The sequence below is a fragment of the Mytilus californianus genome, unplaced genomic scaffold (assembly GCF_021869535.1).
Source record: "Mytilus californianus isolate M0D057914Y unplaced genomic scaffold, xbMytCali1.0.p SCAF_2, whole genome shotgun sequence".
Classification (NCBI taxonomy): domain Eukaryota; kingdom Metazoa; phylum Mollusca; class Bivalvia; order Mytilida; family Mytilidae; genus Mytilus; species Mytilus californianus.
The window spans coordinates 128,936,953-128,964,851 of record NW_026262668.1 but is presented as its reverse complement, the minus strand read 5'-3'; the positions used below and the strand labels follow the sequence as shown (position 1 = coordinate 128,964,851).

The 27,899-nt window shown below is 32.0% G+C and overlaps 1 protein-coding gene across 1 annotated transcript in view; it reads left to right on the top strand.

Annotated features, from left to right (window-relative positions):
* The window catches only part of LOC127730999 (neuronal acetylcholine receptor subunit alpha-10-like), a 54,301-nt gene that overhangs the window by 16,538 nt on the left and 9,864 nt on the right, over positions 1-27,899 (top strand). The window contains exons 4-7 of the mRNA XM_052239708.1: positions 2,852-2,896; positions 3,808-3,917; positions 5,547-6,085; positions 22,235-22,419. Of these exons, the coding sequence (XP_052095668.1) occupies positions 2,852-2,896; positions 3,808-3,917; positions 5,547-6,085; positions 22,235-22,419 (879 nt within the window). The remainder of the gene's footprint in view (positions 1-2,851; positions 2,897-3,807; positions 3,918-5,546; positions 6,086-22,234; positions 22,420-27,899) is intronic.

Here is a 27,899-nt window from a genome sequence, read left to right as displayed (position 1 = left end):
TAAATAATATAATAATAAATTACAACATGTAAACCACATAATAACAACAGACACCTCCAATTAATTTACGACAGTACACAATTACACCACAATAGAATTATGAACTGTGCGTCACACGAATGTATCAACGCCACAAAAAGTGACGTCACAGGTTAATTTCTAAAAATAGAATATACAATTGGGATTAAGTTTGTAATGGTGTTATTTTATGTATTTTCTAACCATTAAAAGAATATTAATATAGATTTGTGTTAGTAATGGTGTAATTATTTGTATTTTCTAACCATGTTGGTTTTTCTTTTAAATCAAAACTATGTGTAAAAACAAATAAATCCTGTGCATCTATTTGCTTTAAACTAAAAATCAAATGACTTTTACATACATATAGAAAATAAAAATAGAATACAAACCACAAACGATAAGACATAACACAATTTCGAACCAGACTTGCAAACGAAACATCATGACTAAATACATTATTCATTGCGGACTTATTGCGGACCTGTTTCTGTATTGTTATGAGTTACAATTTATGACTAAAATCAGCAAAGACCCATCGAAACAAAAATTTAATAACACTTTTAGATATTTGGATGATATATTGGCTCTCAGTAATGACGACTTCAGTATGTACACTAAAGAGATTTATCCTGCTGAACTGACTTTAAATAAAGCTAATACTAACAATGAACACTGCCCTTTCCTGTATCTTGATATCTATATCTTTAACGGGACGCTTAATACCAAAATTTATGATAAAAGCCTGTTGTTAATTATCCATTTTTAGATGGTGACGTTCCCTTGTCAGCATCTTATGGTGTTTATATATCTCAACTTGTTCGATTTTATCATCGGTACAAAGACATCATTCGTAAATATAAATCAACATGCAGACATCTTATACGTTCAGGTATTTCACATCCAATCTTTTATGGTAATATTCTATATAAAGCACGAAAATGTCGACAGTCACCTCAGAAGCTAACCAAACCATTAAACCGACTTATTCAGAAGGGATATAGTTACGATACTGTGGTCAGGTCATTAAAGATGGCATATTTTGGTATTAATATTGATTCAATCATAGGGTCTTTGCATCGGAAATAAAAACATTTATTCCAAAACCAGTTTTAGGCATGATACGGGTTGTGTTCTTCTCATATATGTTATGATGGTATGATACTAAACCCCTAACGGGAGGGATTGTGCTTGATGTTCGTATGATGAAGACATAATCTTTCAATCAGTTTAATTGAGGTCTGGAGCTGGCATGTCAGTAACTGCTAGTAGTCCTTTGTTAATTTATGTATCATTGTCATTTTGCTTAGTTTCTTTTGTTACCTATTCTGACATTGGAGTCGGACTTCTTTTAAACTTATTTTTACTGTGCGTATTGCTGTGTGTTTGATTATTCTACATTGGCTAGAGGTATAGGGGGAAGGTTGAGATCTCACAAAACATGTTTAACCCGCCGCATTTTTGCGCCTATCCCTAGTCAGGAGCCTTTGGCCTTTGTTTGTCTTGTATGTTTTTTTAATTTTAGTTCATGTATTTGTTTTGGAGTTTAGTGTGTCGTCCATTTTCATTGAACTAGTACACTTTTTTGTTTAGGGGCCAGCTGAAGCCCGCCTCCGGGTGCGTGTTTTTCTCGCTGTGTTGAAGACCCATTGGTGGCCTTCGGCTGTTTTCTGCTCTTTGGTCGGGTTGTTGTCTCTTTGACCCATTCCCCATTTCCATTCTCAATTTAACATGAATGGTTGATGTATAAATACCGAGACACGTCTAATAGAAATGCGAATTCACACACGGCAAAACAGTCATATTCAGGAGTAGGTCACGTTCTGTACTTAGCAGACCAGACGACGTAGATGGTAAACCACTCTTTAAGACGTGGTAAAAATGTCGTTAGTTAGTTTAGACACAGACACATTGTAAATCAACCAATTCGTGATGGTGTCCATAAAATTTACCGAGTGTCATTTTTAATCTTTCCTCCTCATAGCTCTGATCGAGCAGTTTCTGCGTAAGGAGCACACTCCTGTATATGAAGTCCGTATAGTGTGAACATGCACGAGCATAACGCATCAACTGAGATATGTAAAAACCATACGATGGGGCAGAGGGTATGTTACTGCTGAGAAATGGGAAATTGATAATTGGGAAGTTGAAATCGTCCGTTTGTCATAATTTTAGTGTGAAGTCGTCCATCTGTGTCAATATTGAGGAAAATATCAATGAATGAATGAAGCAGTCATTCTAGTATCAGTAGTATCCTTAATTTCAAGTTAACTGGGATATATGAGATGTAAGTACTGACTGAAATATGGGTTATTCAGAGATAGGACACCATCAATATATTTGAAAGTAAAATTAAAGAATTTCGCAAGGTGCTTTTTCTTTTTGTGTTTTAGAAGGTTCTGAATGAATTCTGCTTCATACGAGTACAAAAACAAATCGGCCAGTAGGGGTGCACAATTAGTACCCATTGAAAAACCGACTGTCTGTTGAAAGATCAATACTCAAAACTCAACAAATATATTGTCGATCTTTCAATTGATCATGGGGAATAGTAGTGTAAAGCGTAGAAAAATTAAAAGTTTTAATGTTGATGCAAAATTGCAGATATTGTGATCTAAGATTAAGCAGTACATCTTTATAATTTTTAAGAATCCACATCTGATTGACACCACTGGTTGAATATACCCCATCACAATATTTTTGAATATCATCTTTTACTGTAGAAAGAATAGTAGTCTGCACTTTAGAAAGTGACAGAAAAAATAGATCGATTAGAATGTAATAACGATAGTTTATATATTTAGAATATATTGTGATTTATTTCTTTTCATAGGACGAAAAAAATCAGATCATTACAACGAACTGTTGGCTTAACCAGGTGAGAGATGTTTTGGCAAAACGATCGGCGCTCGGTTATGGTATTCTATACACTAGCAATGGTAGATGATAACGAATCTGCATTCAATATGTTGTTGTCGCAACATTGCAAATGATTTGCATACAAAACGCGTGAATAACTGCACGAGAATTCCTGTATGTTTCAAAACAAATAAACACAAAGACCCCTATGCATTTTTTGCTTCTTTTGCATTTAACTGTTAGCTGTATCAAGAATTTTATATCAAAATTTAAGTAAAAACAAACGCTATATTTTTTTCGTAAGCATTTCTAGTGACAATGAAATTGTCATTAGCTTTCTATTTCCAAAAACTGTATCATTTCACAAAAAAGTTTGCTACATATGTTGGGAATTAACTAAAAGCCTCTATATATAAGGGACACCCCCCCCCCCCCCCCCCCCAAAAAAAAAAAAAAAAAAAAACTCGTTTGAAATTATTTCTATCCGTTTGAAAATTGAGTTATTTTTTTCGAAAAAAAAATGATTTATCAGAATTTGTGATTTTATCTGAGACATGAAAAAACAATTTTGAATTAATTCGCAAAGTAGAATCATGAAGGTATATTGTTTCCCATACTTCGACAGTGAGTTTCAACAGTGACATTGTATCTAAATTTCAAGGAAAATTCAACAAAAGACCTCTTCTGTATCATACGACCTCAGGAATATTCACACCCGTAATAATAATCAGTTTTCATTAAAGAATAATGCTTGACACTGAGGTAAACCTGTTATTTTCACGTACAACCCGTCCAAAAACTGACTTTTTAGGTAAAACAATATGAATGACTGTGACCGTATGTGTATCTTTTTTAAGAAATATTCGTTTATATTAAGCAATCCACCACCTCTCGTAATTTCTATAAATATACATAATTGTTTATGTTCAGGGATGGAAGGATTATATGTTACGATGGGATCCTAGAAAGTACGGTAATACTAGTGTAATACGACTACCATTCACTGAAGTTTGGAGACCAGATATTCTTTTGTATAATAAGTAAGTAACCGTAAGATTAATTAGTTTCATGTTTGTGCAAAGATACTCATTTAAGAAAAGTTAAAGATACATTATGCCATAACGAAATGTAGCAATGTACATCATTAACAGCGCATATCTGATGGGGAAAGTTAGCAACAACATTGAATTTGTTAAAAATGTTGAAAATTTGGCTGGCTAATATCGACCACGATCGATCCTGGGTAACTAAAGAAGTAAAACTATCTGATAAAGACTAAATTAGTAAGTAAAAAATCCACCATCAGTAAATGCACCCAAGGGATGAAAATACAAAATCACATTTGGACTTTTACTGGCAGTTGATAAACACACACCCTATTAGCGGCTATCGATACGTCAGATACAATAGGAAACACATATCATAATCTACTGTACACGATTACAAAAGCAATCGTATGGTAATGACAACCGGAAGGTAGACAGACAATCAGGAACACAGATCATATTGTTAATACCAGTATAACGGATCTGTAGACAACTGCCATACAAGTGGATGGTTAAACTAGCTACAAAACCAAGTTTAATCCACCATTTTCTTCAGAAAATGTCTGTACCAATATGACATTTGTTTTCCATTCGTCCCATTGGTTGATATAATCTAACTTTTGATTTTATCAGATGTATCGGAATTCCTCCTTTTTGAATTAACAGGTAATAAGTTATAGAAAGGCTTTGAAAATGCTTTTAGAATATTGAGGTCAAGGCATTTCATGGATTTTTAGAAGATGTTGCCTTCAAGAGTTGAATGTTAAACTTGAACTAAAAATTGTAAAAGATGCATTTAATCTCATTTATTTTCAAAAGTTTATTGCATGAATTCTTTCAAAAATAGTTGTATGGAACAAAATTATACAATCCCCAAAACCAATACATATATTTTTCCAAAAAATGGGTATGTTTTTGGCCAAGAAAATTTCTGTTTGATTTATATGAAATAATCACATGGTAAATGACTCCGTTTGTTTATGTATTGACCAATCTGTACTGTGTTGACAGTGAAAAAAGTCGTATACAGACGTTTAATGGCTTTACAGTATGATAACACTACGCTAACTTCGACGGTTTGTGTTATTTTTTCACAATAAATACGATTCTCACTTATGTATGCACTAAATTCTATGATTATTTTACATCATTGAAATGAAAATTTACAATCTTATGTACTTGGTGTAGAGAAAGGAGTGTTAAAAGATAGTTTTTAATAGAATTTTCGTACATTTTATACAATTGTTGGACTATTTCAAGGATTTTTATTTAATAAAATGTTAGCAAGTTTATCTGTTATATAACTTATTTTTTTCGAATTTCAGTTACAGTACCAAAATTTGAGACAATATAAAGATAAGATGTGTTATGATTGCCAATGAGACAATTAACCATCAAATACCAAATGACGTAGATACGGCCCATTCACTGTTACGTGACCTTAAGGGTTACCTAAAACTGGACAAGAATATATGTATGTAAACGTTGTTTTACCTGTATTTCATGCAAACAATATAAAAAAAAAAAAAAATTTTATTTTTTTTTCATTTCGATATACGATGTTTTAATTGAGCAATAAGTATATATATTAATATATACATTATTTTATATTTTTCTTTTCAGTGCAGATGTTACATCGTCATTATCCACCGTCAGCACAAATGTGATCGTGACTTTTGACGGAAATATCACATGGTTGTCTATGTGGATATTCAAAAGCTCGTGTTCAATTGACGTTAAATATTTCCCATTTGATATTCAGAATTGTTCTATGGATTTTGCATCTTGGGCATTTGATGCGTTTCAAATTAATATTCAAAATGATGCAGAAAAGGGAGATTTAACAAATTATGTCAGCAGTTCAGAATGGGAACTAACTGTTTTCGACTTTCAGCGGCAAGTTATCACATTTTCCTGTTGTCCTGAACCCTATGTGTTTATAAATTATTACTTTGTGATTAAGAGACGACCATTGTTTTATATGTTTAACCTTGTCATGCCTTGTATATTGATAACCCTTGTTGCCTTGTTGGGATTTTATATGCCAAGCGAATCTGGCGAAAAAGTTTCTATGGGAATAACTACTTTGTTGTCAATGACTGTATTTCTGATGATTGTAGCCGACAGTTTGCCACCGTCATCATCTGATGTGCCTTTAATAGGTGAGTACTTTCATTGGTAAGAATTATTAACATTCGTATTGTAAGTATGCAAAAATTAATTTTGTAAATTCTAATACCTGCCAAAAATGGTCAAATTAAAACAGTAAACCGGAGAAAGTATGCATATCAAATAATATGGCTGACGAACAGTTATTATTCTTATCAGACGTCAAATGAATGATGAAAAAGAGATAATAAAAAAGAATCCTTGTTTGGTAAAGAGTTAGTTTGCTACTTGGCGGTACTTGTTCCTTATAGTTTCCAATTAAGTCTAGGGAAATCACATTTTAAATGAGGTATGGGTAGAATATAGACCACAAGTGTGAACATAGCGGTATATACCGATGTTGGTAGAATAGAGACAACAAGTGTGAACATAAGGGTATAAAAATAAGATTTGGTATGATTGCCAATGAGACAACTCTCCACAATAGACCAAATGACACAGAAATTAACAGCTATAGGTCACCGTACGGCTTCAACAATGAACAAAGCCCATACCGCATAGTCAGCTATAAAAGGCCCCGAAATGACAAATGTAAAACAATTCAAACGAAAAAAACTAATGGCCTAATTTATGTACAAAATAATGAACGAAAAACAAATATGAAACACAGCAACAAACGACAACCACTGAATTACAGGTTCCTGACTTGGGATAGGCACATACAGAATGTGGTGGGGTTGAACTAGTTAGATGGCGCCATTCCCTCCACTAACCTTGGACAGTGGTGCAACAGCACAAAACAAGAACAAACTATGCAAAACAATAAACGAAAAACAAATATGACAAAGTGTAATAAACAAAACCCACTCAATAACAGGCTCCTGACTTGGGACAGGTACATATATAATGTGGCGGGGCTAAACTAGTTTGAAGGTGCCAACCCACCCCTAACCTGGGGCAGTGGTGTAACAGTACAACATAAGAACAAACTATAAAAATCAGTTGAAAAAGGCTTAACTCATCAGATGGATACAAATAGAAATACATTCGACAAAAGCATAAAGTGGACGTGAACGGGTACTTGTACATCCCAACAACAAAAAGACACTTAGCACAGATCTGAGAGTACTCGCAGTTACTGACAGCTAGTTCAAAGCCAATAAAAACTAATAAAAAAAAATCATGCATCTAAGACTAAATTATCAATCAGTACACATCCAACATCCGATGGATTTAGTGTAAAGACGCCATAAACAGTCAGAGATAAACATGACCTTGTGCAATGCCAAATACAGGTATCGACAGATTGTAGAGCCATGAATGTGCATATGTATATAACAATAATATTTAGTTTGATTTAAATCAATATTATTACCAATAAAAACAATATTCAAAGATCTAATAAATGTGTTGAATTGGTAACCTTTTCGAATAAGTTAATTTAAAGGATCTATAAGTTTACCGGGATCGTTTCTAAATTCCGGGCTCGGAAAACAACATCTCCGTAAAAATGAGGATGTTCTATCCCGTTTGAAATAAGTTTTCTACAGGTACAACCAAACTTCAAAACCAAATCTTTATATCTATGGAAGAATTTAGTAAAGGTTTTAAGTAATTTGTAGTAACGAAATCCCTGACTTGATTATTTACCAGTAATACATAGATTAAGTTCATTAAAATCCAAAACGTCACAACAGACACGGGCAAAGCGAAAGAGTTGTGATATATAAACACCGTAAGATTGTGACAAAGGAACATCACCATCCAAAAAAGGAAAATTAACAATAGGGAACGAAAAATCGTCCCTTTTGTCGTAAATTTTAGTGTAGAGTTTCCCGTGTAAAACTGAAATATCTAAATCTAGGAAAGGACAGTTATTACCGTTGATATTTGATTTATTTAAAGGAAGTTCCTTTGGGTAAATTTCGGCAGTATATTTAGAAAATTCTTGATTATTTAACGAAAAAATATGATCAAGATAACGGTAAGTGTTGTTGAATTTGTCAATTAAATGCAATTTAGACGAGTCTTTACTGAGTTTGGTCATAAACTGTGATTCATAACAATACAAGAACAAGTCTGCTATTAAAGGGGCGCAATTGGTGCCCATAGGAATACCTACAACCTGTCGATAAACTTTATTGCCGAAACGTACATCAATATTATCAAAGAGAAAATTAACAGCTTCAATCAAATCATCGTAGTTTACCGATTTTGGTAGAACAGAGAGAACCACAAGTGTGAACATAAAGGTAGTATACCAATGTTGGTAGAATATAGACCACATGTGTGAACATTAAGACAGTATAACAATGTTGGTAGAATAGACACCACACGTGTGAACATAAAGGTAGTATACCATTGTTGGTAGGATATAGACAACAATTGAAACCTGAAGGAAGTATACCGATGTTGGTAGAATATAATCAACAAGTGTTCACATAAAGGTATATATATGTTGGTAGAATAGAAACCACATGTGTGAACATACAGGTAGTATACCGATGTTGGTCGAATATAGACCACAAGTGTGAACATACTAGTAGTATATCGATGTTGGTCGAATATAGACCACAAGTGTGAACATACAGGTAGTATACCGATGTTGGTCGAATATAGACCACAAGTGTGAACATACTAGTAGTATACCGATGTTGGTCGAATATAGACCACAAGTGTGAACATACAGGTAGTGTACCGATGTTGGTCGAATATACTAGTAGACCACAAGTGTGAACATACTAGTAGTATACCGATGTTGGTCGAATATAGACCACAAGTGTGAACATACAGGTAGTGTACCGATGTTGGTCGAATATACTAGTAGACCACAAGTGTGAACATACTAGTAGTATACCGATGTTGGTCGAATATAGACCACAAGTGTGAACATACTAGTAGTATACCGATGTTGGTCGAATATAGACCACAAGTGTGAACATACTAGTAGTTTACCGATGTTTGTTGAATATAAACAACAGGCGAGCATAAATTGATTTACCGATGTTGGTAGAATAGAGACAACCACAAATGTGAACATAGAGGTAGTATATCGATATTGGTAGAATAGAGACCACAAGTGTGAACATACAGGTAGATACCGATGTTTCTAAGATATTATACCGATGTTGGTCGGATATAGACATCAATTGTGAACATAAAGGTAGTAAGGACTCCGATGATGGTAGGATATATACAATTGTAATCATTAGGATAGTATACCGATGTTTGTTGGATATAGTATATAAGGTAGTATATATATGTTGATAGATTAGAGACCACAAGTGTGAACATACAGGTAATATACCTATGTTTGTTTAATATAAACAACAAGTGTGAACATAAAGGTAGTATACCGATGTTGGTAGAATATAGACAACAAGTGTGAACATAAAGGTAGTAAGGACTCCGATGATGGTAGGATATATACAATTGTAATCATTAAGATAGTATACCGATGTTTGTTGGATATGGTATATAAGGTAGTATATATATGTTGGTAGAATAGAGACCACAAGTGTGAACATACAGGTAATATACCTATGTTTGTTGAATATAAACAACAAGTGTGAACATAAAGTAAGTATACCGATGTTGGTAGAATATAGACAACAAGTGTGAACATAAAGGTAGTAAGGACTCCGATGATGGTAGGATATATACAATTGTAGTCATTCGATAGTATACCGATGTTTGTTGGATATGGTATATAATGTAGTATATATATATGTTGGTAGAAAAGAGACCACAAGTGTAAACATACAGGTAATATACCAATATTTGTTGAATATAAACAACAAGTGTGAACATAAAGTAAGTATACCGATGTTGGTAGAATAGAGACCACAAGTTTGAACATAAAGGTAGTATATCGATTTTTTTTTATTTTAATGGTCATGCATAAGACAGACACGGGAGTGAAAATAAACAGAATCTCAAAACGATAGAGACCAGGTGTGTCGACAAGAGGCTCCTTTCGGCCTATTATACATACATTTTCTGCCACACGATACAAATGTTACATCAAATGATTATTGCAAAATGTAAGGATCGTGATTAAAACCAAAATTTAAAAAAAGTCAGATTAGAAATAAACTACAACGATCAACACTCGTTTGCAATATTGTTTCGAGTACAATTACGCAATATCCTTATTTATCATTTATTCATATATTAGTACTGTTGTGAATCACAGTTAATAGCCAATAAGTCAAACTGTCTCATGTCAGATGCCTGTATTTCAGGGGTCGTCGTTAGTTTGTTTTTTTTTGCATAAAGTCTTCGGGTTTTTTAAGTAAAGAATTCACCATAAAATTAAATCAAATAAATCAAACACAGAATGCTAAAGTTGTCAAATTCTAAATGTCAATAAATAAAATAAGATTGATGACTAGATTGGAAAAAAATACAACTCCAGGTAGTCAATTCTCTTTTCTTACGGCCAGGTGAAATTTGCTCCCACAAAGAAATGTTATTTTTCGACTCGTTCAGTATATCCTTGTCATTTTGGAGTTTTAAAACAAACGTCATCTGTGTGTAACTGGACAATTACTACAAACTAATAAATACCGTTCGAAATCCTTTCATTGACAAATTGATTAATAGTTTGTAATGTACCTATACAAAAATTCACAAAACGGTATATAAAATCCGTAAAGAACAATTTTGTTCATGAAAATTGTCAGTGTAGACAAAATCTTTAAACAAATATTAACGAACACTTACTCGTATATAAAATAAGTCGTATGAAAGAATGTTATAATACAAAAATGAAATATAATGTTATCTTTCGTAATAATATCAATAATACAAGGGATTATCTAAAAATATTGTTTTAAAATTGAAAATGATAATTAAATCATATCCCATTCTATACATATGTAGTCCTCAAGTTGGTACCAGAATTTCGGCATTACAGAACATTAACTGCTTTTACTTGAGTTCCTTTCGGATATTTCCTGATTGATATTACAGTGAAATGTTAAATCGACTCAACTTGAATTTTGAATTTGTGCGTCTTTTTTCATTCATGTGTTATCTAACGTATCAAAATGTTGTCTGTCCTAAGCCAGAAACATTATTATTTTTGTTGTCAAGCAGCTGTTTTTTGTTGTTGCTGTTTATCCTATTTTCTTTTTGTGTGATTCGATGAAGTTTTTAAAGCAAGTTTTACACATCTGGTTTACAGGGGATATATATAACTCAATTGCAAGGTTATTTTACTTTCATTTTTTAAAAGCAGGCCCAGTACTGTATATCTGATGTTCAACTTATGCTTGTTAAATGCTTTAATCAATACATTGAAGCCGAAGGACTGTAAAACTACCAATGTGCTATCATTAATTTAGATTTAATTTAAAACCAGCTAATAAAATTGGCAGATTTAATCACGGTACATAAAGCAATTACGTAAAGAATGTCATCTACGAATACCAATGTGCTGTAATGTTTAAGTTGACACATTCCTGTTAATTTTGTGAGCATAATATCTAAATAAGGCATTAATTCTCATTAGTGCTGAACATTTTAAACGGTTAATTTCAGAAGTACATATGTATCCTTAAGCGCTCACATTGCAATTTCCGAAAATGGAAGAATAAGTTGTAAAGGATGAAATATGTAAATGGGATAAATGCTTATCAGCAAATGATTACACAATGACAAAACAATTGCAATGAAAAACATGAATCAAGTACAAGTAATTATATTTAAAACCAGGAGCTACATTGATATATTCCATTATTTATACACTGGCAAGTCATTGCTACCTAAAACAAAGATTAAGTTTGGTTCGCTGAATATATTTATATTAATTGAGGGGTCTACATGCAGCAAAAATAACATTTTCCAAAAGACCAAAAAAGTGATAAAGTATATTTTAACAAAACAATTTTAAGTCAAATGCGTTTTGTTAAAATATACTTTAACACTTTTTTGGTCTTTTGGAAAATGTTGTTTGTGCTGTAATTAGACCCCTCTAACAAGAAATTTGTTTTGCATGCACACGTATAAAAATTGCGGTTTGTATCCAACGCAATCATAGGTTTGAACGTTGTTTTCAATTTAGACTTGTTTATATTTTTTCGTTTGGGCTTGTATTATATTGCCTTCGGGTTTACTTGAACTTGAAATTAAGGATACTACTGATACTAGAATGACTGCTTCATACCTTGATCTTTTCCTCAATATTGACACAGATGGACGACTTCACACGAAAATCTATGATAAACGGGACGATTTCAACTTCCCAATTATCAATTTCCCATTTCTCAGCAGTAAGATACCCTCTGCCCCTTCGTATGGTGTTTACATATCTCAATTGATACGTTATTCTCGTGCTTGTTCACACTATACGGACTTCATATACAGGAGTGTGCTCCTTACGCAGAAACTGCTCCAACAAAGTTATGAGGAGGACAGATTAAAAATGACACTCCGTAAATTTTACGGACACCATCACAAATTGGTTGATCCATACGATGTGTCTTTGTCCAAACTAACTAAGGACATTTTTACCACGTGTTAGATTGTGGTTTGTCATTATGTCGTCTGATCTTTTAATTACCAAACGTGACTTATTCCCGATTGTGACTGTTTTGCTGAGTGTGAAACCGCATTGCTATAAGACGTGTCACGGTACTTTTCTATCCCAAATTCATGTATTTTTTTTTGATGTTATATTTGTTATTCTCGTCGGATTTTATCAAATGTCTTAACGTCTTTTCTGTTATATTCGTATGTTATGGTAAAGATAATTAATCACCCCCTTCATTTATTAGATTTTAGTTTGGTTCAACGAAATTTATACGATATATTTGGTTTACAGTTTGATTCAGAAGAAACACCGACATAGCTAGATAATACAATTAATTATTTAATTACTACCACAATTTGATATTAATAGTATTGTAATTTTCATTGTTATTAATAAATGTAATGTCAGTATTACAAATCTAATCTTGAATCAATCCTAATTCTATCTTATTTTTGGGAAATATTTTTACAAATTCAAATGTGACGTCACTTTGTGTGTTTTTTTAGAATTTCAAATGTGACGTCACTTTGTGCGTTGAGGCTTTGGCTAACTCGGCTGTGTATTTTTATGTGTTGGATTAAGTTGTTTTATGTAATGTATCCGTTTTTGTTCTGTAGTTTTATCATGTATATCTATTATATAGTCATTTTATAAAATTTACTGTTTGCAAAAGTATAAATTATTCTAAATAATAAGGATGTTCTTGTCCCAGGCAGAAAACCCTGGCCGTGTTAGGCGCAACTTTTTGGAAGTTTTGGTCCTCGGTGCTCTTCAGCTTTGTACTTGTTTTGGCTTTCAAACTTTTTTCATCTGAGCGTCACTGGTTAGTCTTGTGTGGACGAGACGCACGTCTGGCGTATTAAATTTTAAACCTAGTACCTTTTGTTAGCTATTATTCGTGTGTTTCTTTGACCTATATGTTCTCCCATTTATTTGTATTGTAGTCATGTCATGTAATGTTGTCATTTTAATGTTATATTTAACATTGCCATAAAAGCGGGAGGTTTGGCATGCCACAAAACCAGGTTCAACCCACCATTTGTTTCTTAAAATGTCCTGTACCAAGTCAGGAAAATGGCCATTGTTACATTATAGTTCGTTTCTGTGTGTGTTACATTTTAATGTTGTGTTTTTGTTGTGTCGTTGTTCTCCTCTTATATTTGATGCGTTTCCCTCAATTTTAGTTTGTAACCCGGATTTATTTTTATCTCTATCGATTTATGAGTTTCGAACAGCGGTATACTACTATTGCCTTTATTTATATGATCCGTTCATCCTATTTTGACTCCTCAAAATTCAAGAGTCTATCCTAAATTGAGGTGAATTATGTGGCCTTCCAATAACCGTTTCGATTCCTAACATCACTGAAGAGACATTAATTGTCGAAATCCGGATATGGTGTACAAAAAATCTTTGTACCTTTGTTTCCGGTATACCATCTTTGCCGCAAGTTTATTGTTTTCTGTTTGGTATTAAATCTATAGTTAAGATCCATTTATTACACCTTGTGATCCGTTTATTTGGCAATTGCCAATGGCAGTCAGCAGGGTTTAAGAACATTTGTTGTTCGACCTGTAAGTCAAATGCGTTTTGTTAAAATATACTTTATCACTTTTTTTGGTCTTTTGGAAAATGCTGTTTGTGCTGTATTTAGACCCCACTAACAAGAAATTTGTTTTGCATGCACACGTATAAAAATTGCGGTTTTTATCCAACGCAATCATACGTTTGAACGTTGTTTTTAATTTAGACTTGTTTATAATTTTTCGTTTGGGCTTGTATTATATTTGCCTTATGGTTGATATGATCCGTTCATCCTATTTTGACTCCTCAAAATTCAAGAGTCTATCCTAAATTGAGGTAAATTATGTGGCCTTCCAATAACCGTTTCGATTCCTAACATCACTGAAGAGACATTTAATGTCGAAATCCGGATATGGTGTACAAAAAATCTTTGCACCTTTGTTTGCGGTATACCATCTTTGCCGCAAGTTTATTGTTTTCTGTTTGGTATTAAATCTATAGTTAAGATCCATTTATTACACCTTGTGAACCGTTTATTTGGCGATCAGCAGGGTTTAAGAACATTTGTTGTTCGACCTGTAAGTCAAATGCGTTTTGTTAAAATATACTTTATCACTTTTTTAGTCTTTTGGAAAATGTTGTTTGTTCTGTATTTAGACCCCTCTAACAAGAAATTTGTTTTGCATGCACACGTATAAAAATTGCGGTTTTTATCCAACGCAATCACAGGTTTGAACGTTGTTTTCAATTTAGACTTGTTTATATTTATTGATACACAGGAACTGAATAATATCATACAATTAGCTTTCAACGTGAAATTTAAGATTTATTAATAATCTTATTCCATGACCTTCTCAATGTATTTTTTCGCTGTTTATCCAAAACAATTGACATGCTATAGGTATTCCTACTCTTCATTTTTTTCCAGATCATTCTAAACAATTAACCTGCTAGGTTTTTTTCGCTGTTACTCCAGAACAATATACATGCTATAGGTCTTTGTTCACTGTTCACCGAGAACAATTTACAAGCGATAGGTCTTTTCACAGTTCATCAAGAACGATTTACCTGCTATAGGTCTTTGTCACTGTTTATCATGAACAATTTACCTCCTTTAGGTCTTTTTAACTGTTCATGCAGGATAATTTAGCGGCTTGTCGTCTTTAGGTAACTGTTTTACTTCATCAACTATGACTAGAATAATCAGTTAATGATATGTCATATCTAAACATCTTAACTTTGATTTTTTTTCTCCATTTGTCTTAAACAGACATTTAAACAAAACCGTACCAGGTAGAAAACTATATGTTTATCTAGATTCCAACCGAGGGGTGTTGTTTATTATCTTTTGTTCCCTTCGATGTATCCACTAGAAGACATATAAGAGAGAGGCGGAAGATACCAAAGAGAAACTCAGACTCATAAGTCGTAATTAAACTGAAAATTGCAATCATACCACATCTCCTTTTTTTTTTATTGACAACGCCATGGCAAAAAAAAAAAGAACATTAAAAGCTAAAGACAGCGACACGAACCACGTCAAAAACTGGGGGTGATCTCATGTGCTATAAGATATGGCCTTTTATTTTCATGATGTAACAGTAATGTCTAAATGTTTTAGATAACATATATTACAATCGTATCGCACATTTCTGTATCATCTCATATACTATTTTGTCCTTCCTTCCGACTTGGTATGCAACAGAAACAATATTTCTAAATTCTCAATTGAATTTACAACCATCAGTACAAACCTTTTAAAACTCCAAGATATCTGACGACATTTGAAGAAAATATGTAGAACTTTGCACTAGGAGAAGTCCATCTGTTTATGGCAAAGTCATAGAAATTTTGAAATACATATCGTTAATATAATAGATATAAGAAGATCTAGTATGAGTTTCAACACTACCAAAAAAGGTTTGACACTGTTTTTAATTCTTGTATTTGCGTTTTTCTCTTCAAAATAACTATGATGATAATATTTTATTGTTTTGGCGGAGCGCTGGACACAGAAATGCCATTTGATAGTCTCTTGCAATGCCATCATTTAAGTTTTTGACTGGTTTTGATAAAATGTATATCAGATAAAATCGTTATGTGAAAACGTGCCATGTAAAGGCTCTCAGTTGTAATTATTGAAGGATATTGATAATCCAATCACAAATTAAAGGTGTATCTACAAGTTCCTCTTCAAGTTTGAAACATTTGCTGGTTGAAAATATGCATGGGGCCTACGTCCAATTGATATCTAAATTTTGTGTAATATTGCATTGCCAGTACTCACTCTCTTACGCTCACATGCTAACAATATAATGATGAACATAATGAACTGTTTTCTGAACAGAATTACTGAGGTTATTGACCATGATTGAGGGTTTAAACTTGATTCATACACGCTTGAATCCAGAAAATACTTCTTTTAGCATTAATCAAATAAAGCAAAACGTCGTAACTACATTCTACTGTGGTGGACCATTGAATGTTCATTTTGTTTTAACTTCGCAAATCCTTCAAAACAAAGTATGCAGTTTATGAAACATATCATAATAAAAGAGAACACCCTAAATAACATTAATAACATGTATACACATGTAGATATATCATTAAAATGCCTCTTTTGTTGATTATGTATTTGTTTGATTAGAATTTGAGTAAACTATTATATAGATTCAAAATTATCACTGGTCCTTCCCATTGGGTTCTGTATCAGTATGAAACAGTGATCACGAAATGATTTTGTATATTAAAGGTCAGCATATAGTTATTTGCTTTTGTTACAACTGACAATACACAGATTAAGTACTTTGAATTGTTTCAAAATTTCTTACCGCTTCGGAAGCATGAAATTCAGTAGTCAGTACTTCTGTGTTGACATACATTATCATTGATATGGTCAAATTTGGGTTTTTCGAATACTAAGGATTTTCTAACTCGGGAATAGATTACCTTAGCTGAATTTGACAAACCCTTTCGGAATTGTGGGTCAATGTTCTTTAACTTCGTTCTTAATTTGGCTTTTTTGATTCGAGTGTTATTGAAAAGTCTCCTTTAGACGAAACGCACGTCTGGCGTACAAAATTTTAGTTCTAATATCTTTGATGAGTTTATTTGGATTTGGATTTTTTTTGTATTTATATATAATTAATTACCTTTAACTCCAAATCAATGAAATGCTATACAAACTTTGAATTGAACTATAAAGTGAACAGTAAGAGGCTGTTTAATTTTAACCGTGGCGATTTCTAGTATACCATAAAAATTTTAAAAAATTAACTTATTTGATCACAGCTTTAAGGATAGTTGTCTCATTGGCAATCATACTACATCTCCTTATTTCTATATTCACTTGAGTCTGTTTACTGTTGTGATTTGTCTAACAAATGATTGAAGACATGTTTTCAATACTCCATATTCTGTTATACTTATTGCTTTAAACAATGGACAATACGACGACCACATCATGCGTATGGGCCTCATATTGTTTTAGCGTTGCTTTTTGTATCTCATACACGTTAAGTGCTATTAATTGTTTCTACATCTCATTAATTGGATATGTCTCAGTGACGTTTGGTTTGGTTTTGATTCGGTTTTATGTGTATGTTAGATGATATTTCATCGCCTTACATATCATGTTCTTATTCCTTTTGTTGTGATAGAACCAATTCGAGCGTATGAACAAATTGAGTAAATTATGAAAATATATTCCCAATTGTTCAAATTATCAATTTTCCTAGACAAGGTTATAGTATTTATAAAGTTATTAATAATCTGTCTTTGGGAATACTCTCACTTCTTTATTTGCCTCCTAATAAATTCCAGTCATTTAATAAACCGTTGTAAAGCTATTGATCAACTCAATACGTCTTCCTAAATTCTCATATAGAGTCTTCTTTAATCTGAGGATGATATTCAGTTTATTGACTTTTTATACATTCGATACGACTCGGTAAAAATGATATATCTAATAATAGTTTGGAACTTTTATTCTTTCGTGATAACTAAAAAAATTAGTTTGTACAAGTATATTCCTACAGAAATTATTGCAGATTTTTATAAACCCTTATTTAATCCAATGAAATCCACACTGTAAATGCATGTACTTACTTTTGAAGGTTTTTGTCTTTACTTCTTCAGATCTCTCTTCTTTGCTTTTACTCTGAGTTATTTTATATTGGTTCTTATCCTACAATTGATTTTGGAATTGGTTCGAAAAGTTTCTGAAATTGTCCAGGGCTAACAGAAAAACGGTTAAAGTTGGTGTTTCTGAGTGGTCATGATTGTTTAAAATGGAAATATGACGAACTCCAGAGAAAAAATGTAAATAACATAAATGATTAGGGACACTTTATCATATTTTTGCTGAAGGAGACAAGCATTTTTTGTTTGTAATTTCAATAGTCTGCATGCTGATTTATTCAGACCCAGGGCTTGAGAGATATATACATTTTTATGCATAACGTACAAGTGGCAATTTTTTGTCCTGGTATAATGTTTTTATTTCGTTGCTTGGCGTCAGAGATAGAAGCAACATTGTTTCATTATGGATATTATGTTAACGGAAATCACATGTTCCAGTTCACTTCATTTGCATTCTGTCTGGACGGCTAATACATAAGAGTAATGAGAAAACTAAAGAAATAAACTGATAAATGATTATATAACAAATCAAATCAGTTCAATAAATGCATAGCCATCCATTATTGTAAGAAGTTAGTTTACTAATGGTACAAAATTGCTAATTAATTAAGGAGAAGAAGTTCGTCATATTTTTTCTAGAGTAGAGATAATTGTATTTGTATAATTTATTTTATTTTTAATTCTATATTGAATTATTTGGGTTTTTTTAGTTACATTTAGTTAAGGACGATTCCGCATTACCGTCTCATGATTTCGGTTATAGTAGATTTTCCATAGCAAAAGTGAAATATCATCATATAAATTTTGTTCACAATAATATATTAAGATTCATCGAAGATACCAAGTTTATAATTTAGTGAAACAGTACAAAGTTGTTAGTAAAAAAAGAGGCGGAAGATACCACGCTCAAAACCAATCGACTAAAGACTACTCGGCTGGTGATATCCTCGGGGACAAAACGTCCACCAGCAGTGGTAACGAGCCAGTAAACTTAACTAAATTGTTTCACTAATATAGATTAAAATTAAAATCTACCTACTATTTAATGGTAATGTGTGTATGCAATTCAGTCAGTATTCTACTTCGTTAAAACTATTTCACCGTTACGCCGCCATTTTTTTTAAATCAAGTGTTGCCGTTATGTACTTGCCGATTTCACTTCTCTCGCATCAACATCTAATTCAATTCCATTTTAATGAAGAGAAACGTGTACTGTGTTTTCATCTCTGTTATCATCTTTCAGATAAAAAAATAACGAGTGAACAAAATTTAAAAAAAAAATAAGTAAGAAATACACCTCATGTTTTAACATTTGTAGAAGCACGAAGCTTATTTTGTTTCCCAAAAAAACTGTTGCCTAGGGGAACGATGCAAATTAAGGCTTTGAAAAAAGATCAATCTTTCTATCTGTCTGCGGTATTATTGTCGGTGGAATTTATGCTTTACATATTAAATATCCAAATGTATTCACACCTACCATAATTAACTGTTTTGTGAAAGTGTATTTTTAATTTAAAAGTTTACAAATATCTTAAAGCTCTAAACTATGAATAGAGTATAATCACGATGCATAAAATCCATAGATTAAACTTTTTATAGCAAGAAAAAACAAATGTAAATATTCAGATATACCACTTGACCTTCTCTAGAAAAACGTTCCAATTCTTTTGTTTTATTTCAACTGGATATCAGCCTGATTTTATCTGAATTAATCAAATGACAAACATACTATAATTATCAAATAATGTTTGAGATAAGGGTAATGGCCTAAAATGATCATCAAATAAAACATATTCGTGTAATGACTCTGACGTAGATATATATACCGTCATATTTCAGAAGACTGGTCATATTTAAGGAACTTTAAATGAAATGAACCACAAATGAGTTTCATTGTCACTGCCACCACCCCATCCTCCTTTCCTAGTAAACGACATTGCTGAGACTCAGATTATAATTTACGATGTACTCAATATTTAGTTTTCTGAAGTGTTTTGGTTACTGCTGTCTGTTAATTTGTCCTTTCATTTTGGCCAGTGTGTTACCTGTTTGTCTTCAAATTTGATACACGTTGGTATGTTTTTACTTTTTTAAATGTTTAATAAATCATCAAACAGTCCTATTTTATGTATGGTTAATATATACTGAGACTTATAGTGAAGTACAATGAAGTGAGTAATGCATCAATAACATTTCAGTTGTTAATTAACAGTACAGTAATTGTGATATTCATGTGTACCATTTTCGAGGTCTAACTGCATAGGTCTAATGTGATGATTTGCTGCTACGTTTAGACTCGCTTGCTCTTTTCACAAAATAATCTAAGAACCAAAATTACTCTATAATAGTTAAACTGAATTTTTCAATACTCATAAGTTACCTTTTTTGTAAGATTTTTGAGAAAATAACCACTGACCAATGACGTTATTTACCTGAAGACGATTGTTGTCCATACAAAATTTTATATGTAAATTACTTAGCAACAAATTCTATTTGACAAACAGCATATTACTTTAACTACTTCAGTAGTTACAATTTGGTTCGTTAGAAATCAATTTAATGCAAACAAATTTCTGCTTTAATGATGTCAGAAAATCAGTAGAAAAATACAAATCTATTGAATAAACGTTTTATCCACTATCAACCGCTAAAGTGTTTAAAGGAATGGGTTACGATTTATCTAATTTGATTTTCGTCTTATACATTAACTGAGCATCGCATTCCAAATAATGCATTCATAGTAGGTGATCCTTTCACTGTCGAAACTCCCCGTCGACACGTCTAGTCTGAATCCGTAAATAGTTCAAGAGATTCATATGGCACCCGGATCCGGGGTTTAACCTGACGTCGTTGTACTAGCTTTCGTATTTAATACGTTATTACCAGAGAACTGAAGCTTATGTTGTTTTTCTTTACTCTATAACCCATTAGATTTCATACTGGTGATGAGGCGTAGGATAAAATTTTAGTAAGGTAATAAACACTATGATTTAAGTTTGTTTTGGCAATTGAAAATGTAGTTTTTTGCAAAATTTCAATTAAATGATTGCCGTACTGTCACAAGTATCACCTGTTTGATTTTTAGTGGATTTTTTTCTTTTAAATTACCTTATATATGCTCTATAAGTCATACAATTTCTCTGTTTAAATGGTAAAAAACATACTCCTAAAACACAAAAATATCGCTATTTGTTGTTTTCTGTGTTATCAAACTATTACATTAGTAAATCAAACAAACGAAATTTTGGAGAAATATTTGTGTTTCTATATTCTCCCTGGTGCGGTCTTTCGAAAAGCACCATGTCATTAAAATTGTTCTAGCTGAATCCAGATGTTTCTTAGTTATTTTATCATGCAAGTATTGTATTCAAATATGCCACTCATATGACTATTAGAGATTAAACCGAGTTTTAAGTAGGGAGAAAATAAAAAAGGGTCAATAAAAAATATATTAATCCAGTCAAACCCATTACCAAAATGAAAATGACATAAAGACAAACATGTCCCCAAAAAGACAGAAAACTAAAGATTGGAAACACGAAACCCAAAAAATAAGGAGTAAACTCCGGTGCTTGGGAAAGGTAAGCAGTTCATTATCTACACCGTCTTGTTGCTCATTGCAATTAAAAACTTGTATCAGGTATATACTCCATATAAAGATGCAGCAGAAATGTTGCTACACAGAAATGAAAGGTTAACCATGGGAAAAAAGAAATAAACTTTTTGTCGTAAATTTTATTTCTTAACCGGCCCTCGACAATAGTTTCAGCTTATTAAGTGAACTATCAAATCATATGAAATTTCAATCCTGGTATCTATGATGAGTTCATTTATGACATTTGCTTACAATGTTAGTAAATCCAAGGCAAAACCATTCAAATATATAACAATATGATGTTTTAATATGAATTCATTACTAGTAAAGATGATTAAGGTGGTACATTTATTTTCGCAATAAGAAGATTGAAATATTGATGTTTGATTATTTTTTATTTATTTTCAGGTCTTTACTATGGAATTAATATTGCAATAGTTTCATTTGCAACTGCAATGACAGTATTTACATTAAATATCCACCATAAAGGTGCAAGAGGATATGAAGTGCCGAATATATTCCGAAAAATATTTTTTGGTGTCGTTGCAAAGTTATTGTGTATAAAACTAGACTTGCCACCAGAACCTGGAATGGTAAGTTTATCTTTGGCTTGGCAAAATGCTCTATTTATAACCTCGATATTCGATTTGGGGTAGCGTACATAGTTGATAACATTCCTTGATGGTTTCTGCGCAGCGTTTCTCGTCCAGTATACTGTATCAGCTGAGGGAATAACGTATAAACAAAATAGGATCAATAACATACGTGTGTATACCAAAATATTTCACTTCCATAAGTCCAATCATTACAAACATGCAGTTTTATAAGATAGTTAGTACCTGCCGTTTTGCTCTTAATTCTTATACAAATTCAACAAAAACGGTAAAACAAGTTTAGCTTTTAATAAATTGACTACAAACGAACAGATCGTGCAGAATGACAGAGCCCTATAAACCGTCTTATCTTGTCTGTATGTTGGCATTTGTTTTCTTATTTTGTTTTTGTTGCTTTTTTCTGGGTCATTACCGAATAAATGCGTCATACTTTTATATATACCCTTGTGCATCTACAGAGTGACTTGAATACATGACTTATAAAAGGGGGTGAAAGATACCAAAGGAGGCAATCAAAATCCTTAATTCAAAGGGGAAAATAGACAACACTATGGAAAAAACACAAAAGATTAAACACAAAAAACCGGACGTGAAATAAAATTATCCAGATTTGCAAGCAGTTTCTGTCCCACTAGAGGTACCAGTAGTGCTGCGCATGGCAAGTATCCCAAAAGTACTTCAAGGAAATCATCGTCTATCTTATATCATTTCATCTACAGAAAAATGGCGTTCATCTTCCAACTCACTTCTGCCTATCATCAAAGAAACGAAAGCGCTCTTCTCAATTACAAGAAAAAAAAAACCAGAAAGATATCCAAATTACTTTGATGGACCGTATGTGCATTCCGGGTATTCTTTCCTGTTAGTATTACTTCATCAATATTAAAAATCAAACATTTGAAATATCAAAAATAGCAAATATTGAAAAGCAATTGTCTCAAAGTAACAACAAAATGACACCAAATATAGACAATAGACAATAGACAATATTTATTAGCACAAACACATTTACATTCAATGGTTATGGCATACAGTATTGAGACAATAAACTGACAATAGTTAAATTGACTATAATTATATTAGAGTGACAGTGGTATTCACCGGGGGGGGGGGGACCATAAATATGTGTGTATCGACAGTTAACACATCATTAATGTTCATGTACAAAAAACAAAAACAAAAATTGGGATACATATATATTGAACAGATATATAGAGGGGTAATTGTGAAAAATACCAGTCGAGAGAATGTTAAATTTCGCGAGCCGTAAGGCGAGGGAAATTCATTCTCAATACTGGTATTTTTCGCAAATACCCCTCAAGAACATGCTATATCTGTTTAATTACACCGAATGTTAACGTACGAAACGCATTGATGATCGTGACATAAAACGCATTGATGATCGTGACATTACAAGCGCCCAGTCGGATAGAGTATTATTTGGCAAATAACACGGCAGAGAGGGTAAAAAAGGCATATCCTTTTTGTATATACCCCGGCGCTGTTTAAAAATGAACGATATTCATTTGATAAAAGTAAATTGGTGAAAAATACACTGGCTATCAACCAATCAAAACCCAGGATTCTTACATAAGGTGTAATTATAAAAGAAATATAAGTTATACAGATGTTCTCAATAAAAAACAATAATTGATATACTTTATGGTGAGTTTTATAATGACTGGCAGACTGCTATTTAAATGTGCGGTCATATGCCTCAGTGTTATAGTCGACTGCAATTTGACAAAATTGAAATTAAGATTTTTATTAATATTTTGTATATAGGTGTCCCTCAATGATATATAGCATGGACAGACTGAGAAGAAATGGTATTCATCCTCAATTTCTTGTCTATTACAGGATAAGCAAATGCGTTTACTTCTTTCGGTGTTGGTATAACGCCCCCTTTCAATTGCTAGGGAATGGGCACTGAGTTAAAGTTTACCAAAAACTGATCTGTCAGTTTTGAATTTACATATATCAATATACGGGGGTCTTTTTCCAATTTGTTTAGTCTTACAAAAGAAATTTAATTTTTCACATTTATGGATAGAACAATTCATAATTTGATACGCCTGGTCAAAGATTCTTTGTTGGATAGTATTTATGTAATATTTTAAATTAATAGTATCAAAAGTAAGATGGCCAAAACCTAATTTATTTAACCAATCTTTTACAATGTTAACCCATTTCCTTGTTTTCTCTACATTATTATATATTTTATAGACTAAAGAGTAGGTGAATTCACAATGTGGTTTAGAAATTTTACAGCTGAAAGCTGAATTTTTAAGTACAAAGGGGTTCTGTTTGTCTCAGCTAGACAAGCTACATTTGTTGTTTTGCACTGTACCTCTAAAATTTCTTTAATAAATTTTATATATAAATGTTCAAATGGATCTGAATCTTTGAACACTTCGCTTACACCCCATACTTCACTTTCATAAAGAGTGATTGGGACAACTAAAGTATCAAATAATTTTTCAAGCATATTGCAAGAAACATCTAAAGAAACTGTTTTTTTTTAATTTTAAACCAAGCCTTTCTTCCTTTTTCCATAAGAATTGTTTTTGAATGACTTAAATTGCCTGAATGATTTATTGTTATTCCAAGGTAACAATAAGATTTAACAGTCTCAAGATGCTCGTTTTCTACTTTAAAATAATTACAATGGGATTTCCCATTAGAATTGAATATTACAATTTTTGATTTTTGTTTGTTTACATCAAGTTTCCACAGGGAACAAAATTTAGTTAACTCATTAAGTGCATATTGTAGCCCTTCTTGGGTTTCTGACAATAGAATAATGTCATCTGCATATAATAATGATGTTAGTTTAACATCTCCTATAACAATTGGTTGAGTGTTTGCATGATCAAGGTCATTTACAAGGCCATCTATATAAATATTAATAAAAGTTGGGCTAAGTACATCCCCTTGTTTTACTCCGCAATTTGATATAAATTCATGGCTAATACCATTTTGAAATTTAATTCTGCATTTGTTTTCATTATACATTGATTGAATGACATTAAAAAGCCTGCCTGTAAGTCTGTTTTGGAGTAGGATGTAAAATAAACCCTCCCTCCAGACAGTATCAAAGGCCTTTCGTAGATCTATAAATGCTGCAAAAACTTTCTTTTTTTTTAGTCTTATATTTATCAACAATTGACTTTAATGAGAAGATATGATCTGCTGTTCTAGCTTTTTCTTTGAAGCCAATTTGATTTTCACTTATCAAATTATTGGTGTTAATGAACTTCATAAGTCTAGTGTGTATAATTTTATTGAATAATTTTCCCAAATCAATGAGATACCTCTATAATTAGAGGGGTCAGATTTGTTCCCCTTTTTATGAATTAATGTGATCAGACTTTTGTTCCATAATTTTGGGAAGCTGCCTTTCATAAATACTAGGTTGAAAAGTTTTGATAGGGGTTCTAATAATACTGGCATACCACATTTAATCATTTCATTAGAAATTAAGTCCCCAGCTGATGATTTACCATTTTTAAGTGTTTTAACTGCCTTTAAGATTTCAACTGGCTGAATTGGTTGATTAAATTCGTTGTCAGAATTGCAAGTATTTAGTGTCTTTTTTAAGGCTTTCAACTTTTCAATAATTATGTCATGGAATTTATTGTTTTGGATATTAGAAGTACTGTTCATTTTTTTAAAGTAGTTTATGAATAATTCTTGATCAAAATGGTTTTCTTCTTTTAATTCTGATAGAGCATTTAATTTGTTAGTAAATTCCAAAATGTCTTTGGGTCTCTTTTGATATTTAGTGAAATTTGGTCACAGATTTGACTTTTGTAACTTCTTTCTTCTTGTTTGCACCTTCTTCTTAATTTAGATTTAAATGAGTAAAATGATTTCCTGTAGGATCCATTGTCTGGAAACTTATTTACAAGAAAACTGTACTTTTTAACTGTAGTATGAAGGTCATGACAAGAGTCCGAGAACCATGTTTTTTTATTTTTCTTGATAGGCCTATTCATGATTTTCTTTTGAAAAAATTTAGTGGATGAAAGAGCTGTATCACATAATATAGCGTTAAATTTTTCCACAGCTATATTAGAATCGATCTGCCTATCACTTACAAAATCATCTAGTCTTTGTTTCACATGTGAGCTTTGAATGTTTGTAGTATAGCAACCAATTGCTTTGTTATCCCAAATAAATTTACCAGGGAGAGGATCTAATTTTGTTTCTGTGTTTTTACATTTTTGAAAGCAAGTAAGTAAGAGCAACTGATGGGACAATGATCTGAAATTGTAGTAAACTCATTAACTTTAAAGTTTCCAATGCATTCTTATATATTAGAAGACACAAGTGTATAGTCTACAAGACTGGAACCATTATATGTTATACATGTATATTTGCCCATAGGGTCTCCAATAGTTCTTCCATTCAGTATTCTGAGTCCGGATTCTTTACATAAATCAATTAATAATTTTCCACTCCTGTTTGTAGATTTCGAATCAAGATTATTTCTTAAATTATGAGAGTCAATTGAATACTCATTTTCATTTGATTTTGGGAATTTTGCTTCATCAGAAATTACAAAGCCAGGAACAGTATTAGTATAGGCATTAAAATCACCTTGAATTACAATATCCCCGAGTCAACTATAGTGCTCAATATTCCTAAGCAACTTTGAATAAACTTCATTTATATCTTCTGTACAACCAGAAGAATGTTCTGGTGAAAAATATACTGTAGCAATAAAAATATCATTCTTTAGATTAAAAAAATGTTTATCTAGTTTAACCCATACAGCATTATTATGAGTACAAGATAGTTTGGATATACCTTTATATATAGAAATTCTGACATACAGAGCAATACCACCAGAACCACGTCTGGTTCTTTTATGTGTTTTCCTGGTACTGTAACATATAAAATCAAATCCAGGTATATTATCAACAGGTTTACCACTGTCACTCCAAGTTTCAACAAGACTAATAATATGCATTTTTGATACAAAATTTACAAATGCATGTTCACTAATTTTTTCTGAATTTAAACCTTGAATATTCCACATGCCAATGTTCAGGTTATATTCAGTAGAACTACGTTTTGGCATTATTTTAGTTAAAGGATTTAAATTAGATTGTAACCAATATAAGATAAAAGGACAAACTAGGAGTTGTTTTTGGATGATCCTTTGTCAAGGAATTGATGAATTCAAAACTACAATGAATTAAATAATCCATTTTTTCTATTTTTCCATAGATGGTTATATACTATAGAATAGAAGTTTCATCAAAATTTATTTTGATTTATCATAAAATAAATGGAAAAACATTTTACTTTATTTTTTTCTTACAAACATTCGTATTTTTTATATTTATTTGAAAAGAACAAACAAAAACAAAAACACTGATTTTAGTCATATCTTGACTAATCAAGCAAATAAGTACACCAAATAACAATTGTTTTTCAACTATAATAGACAA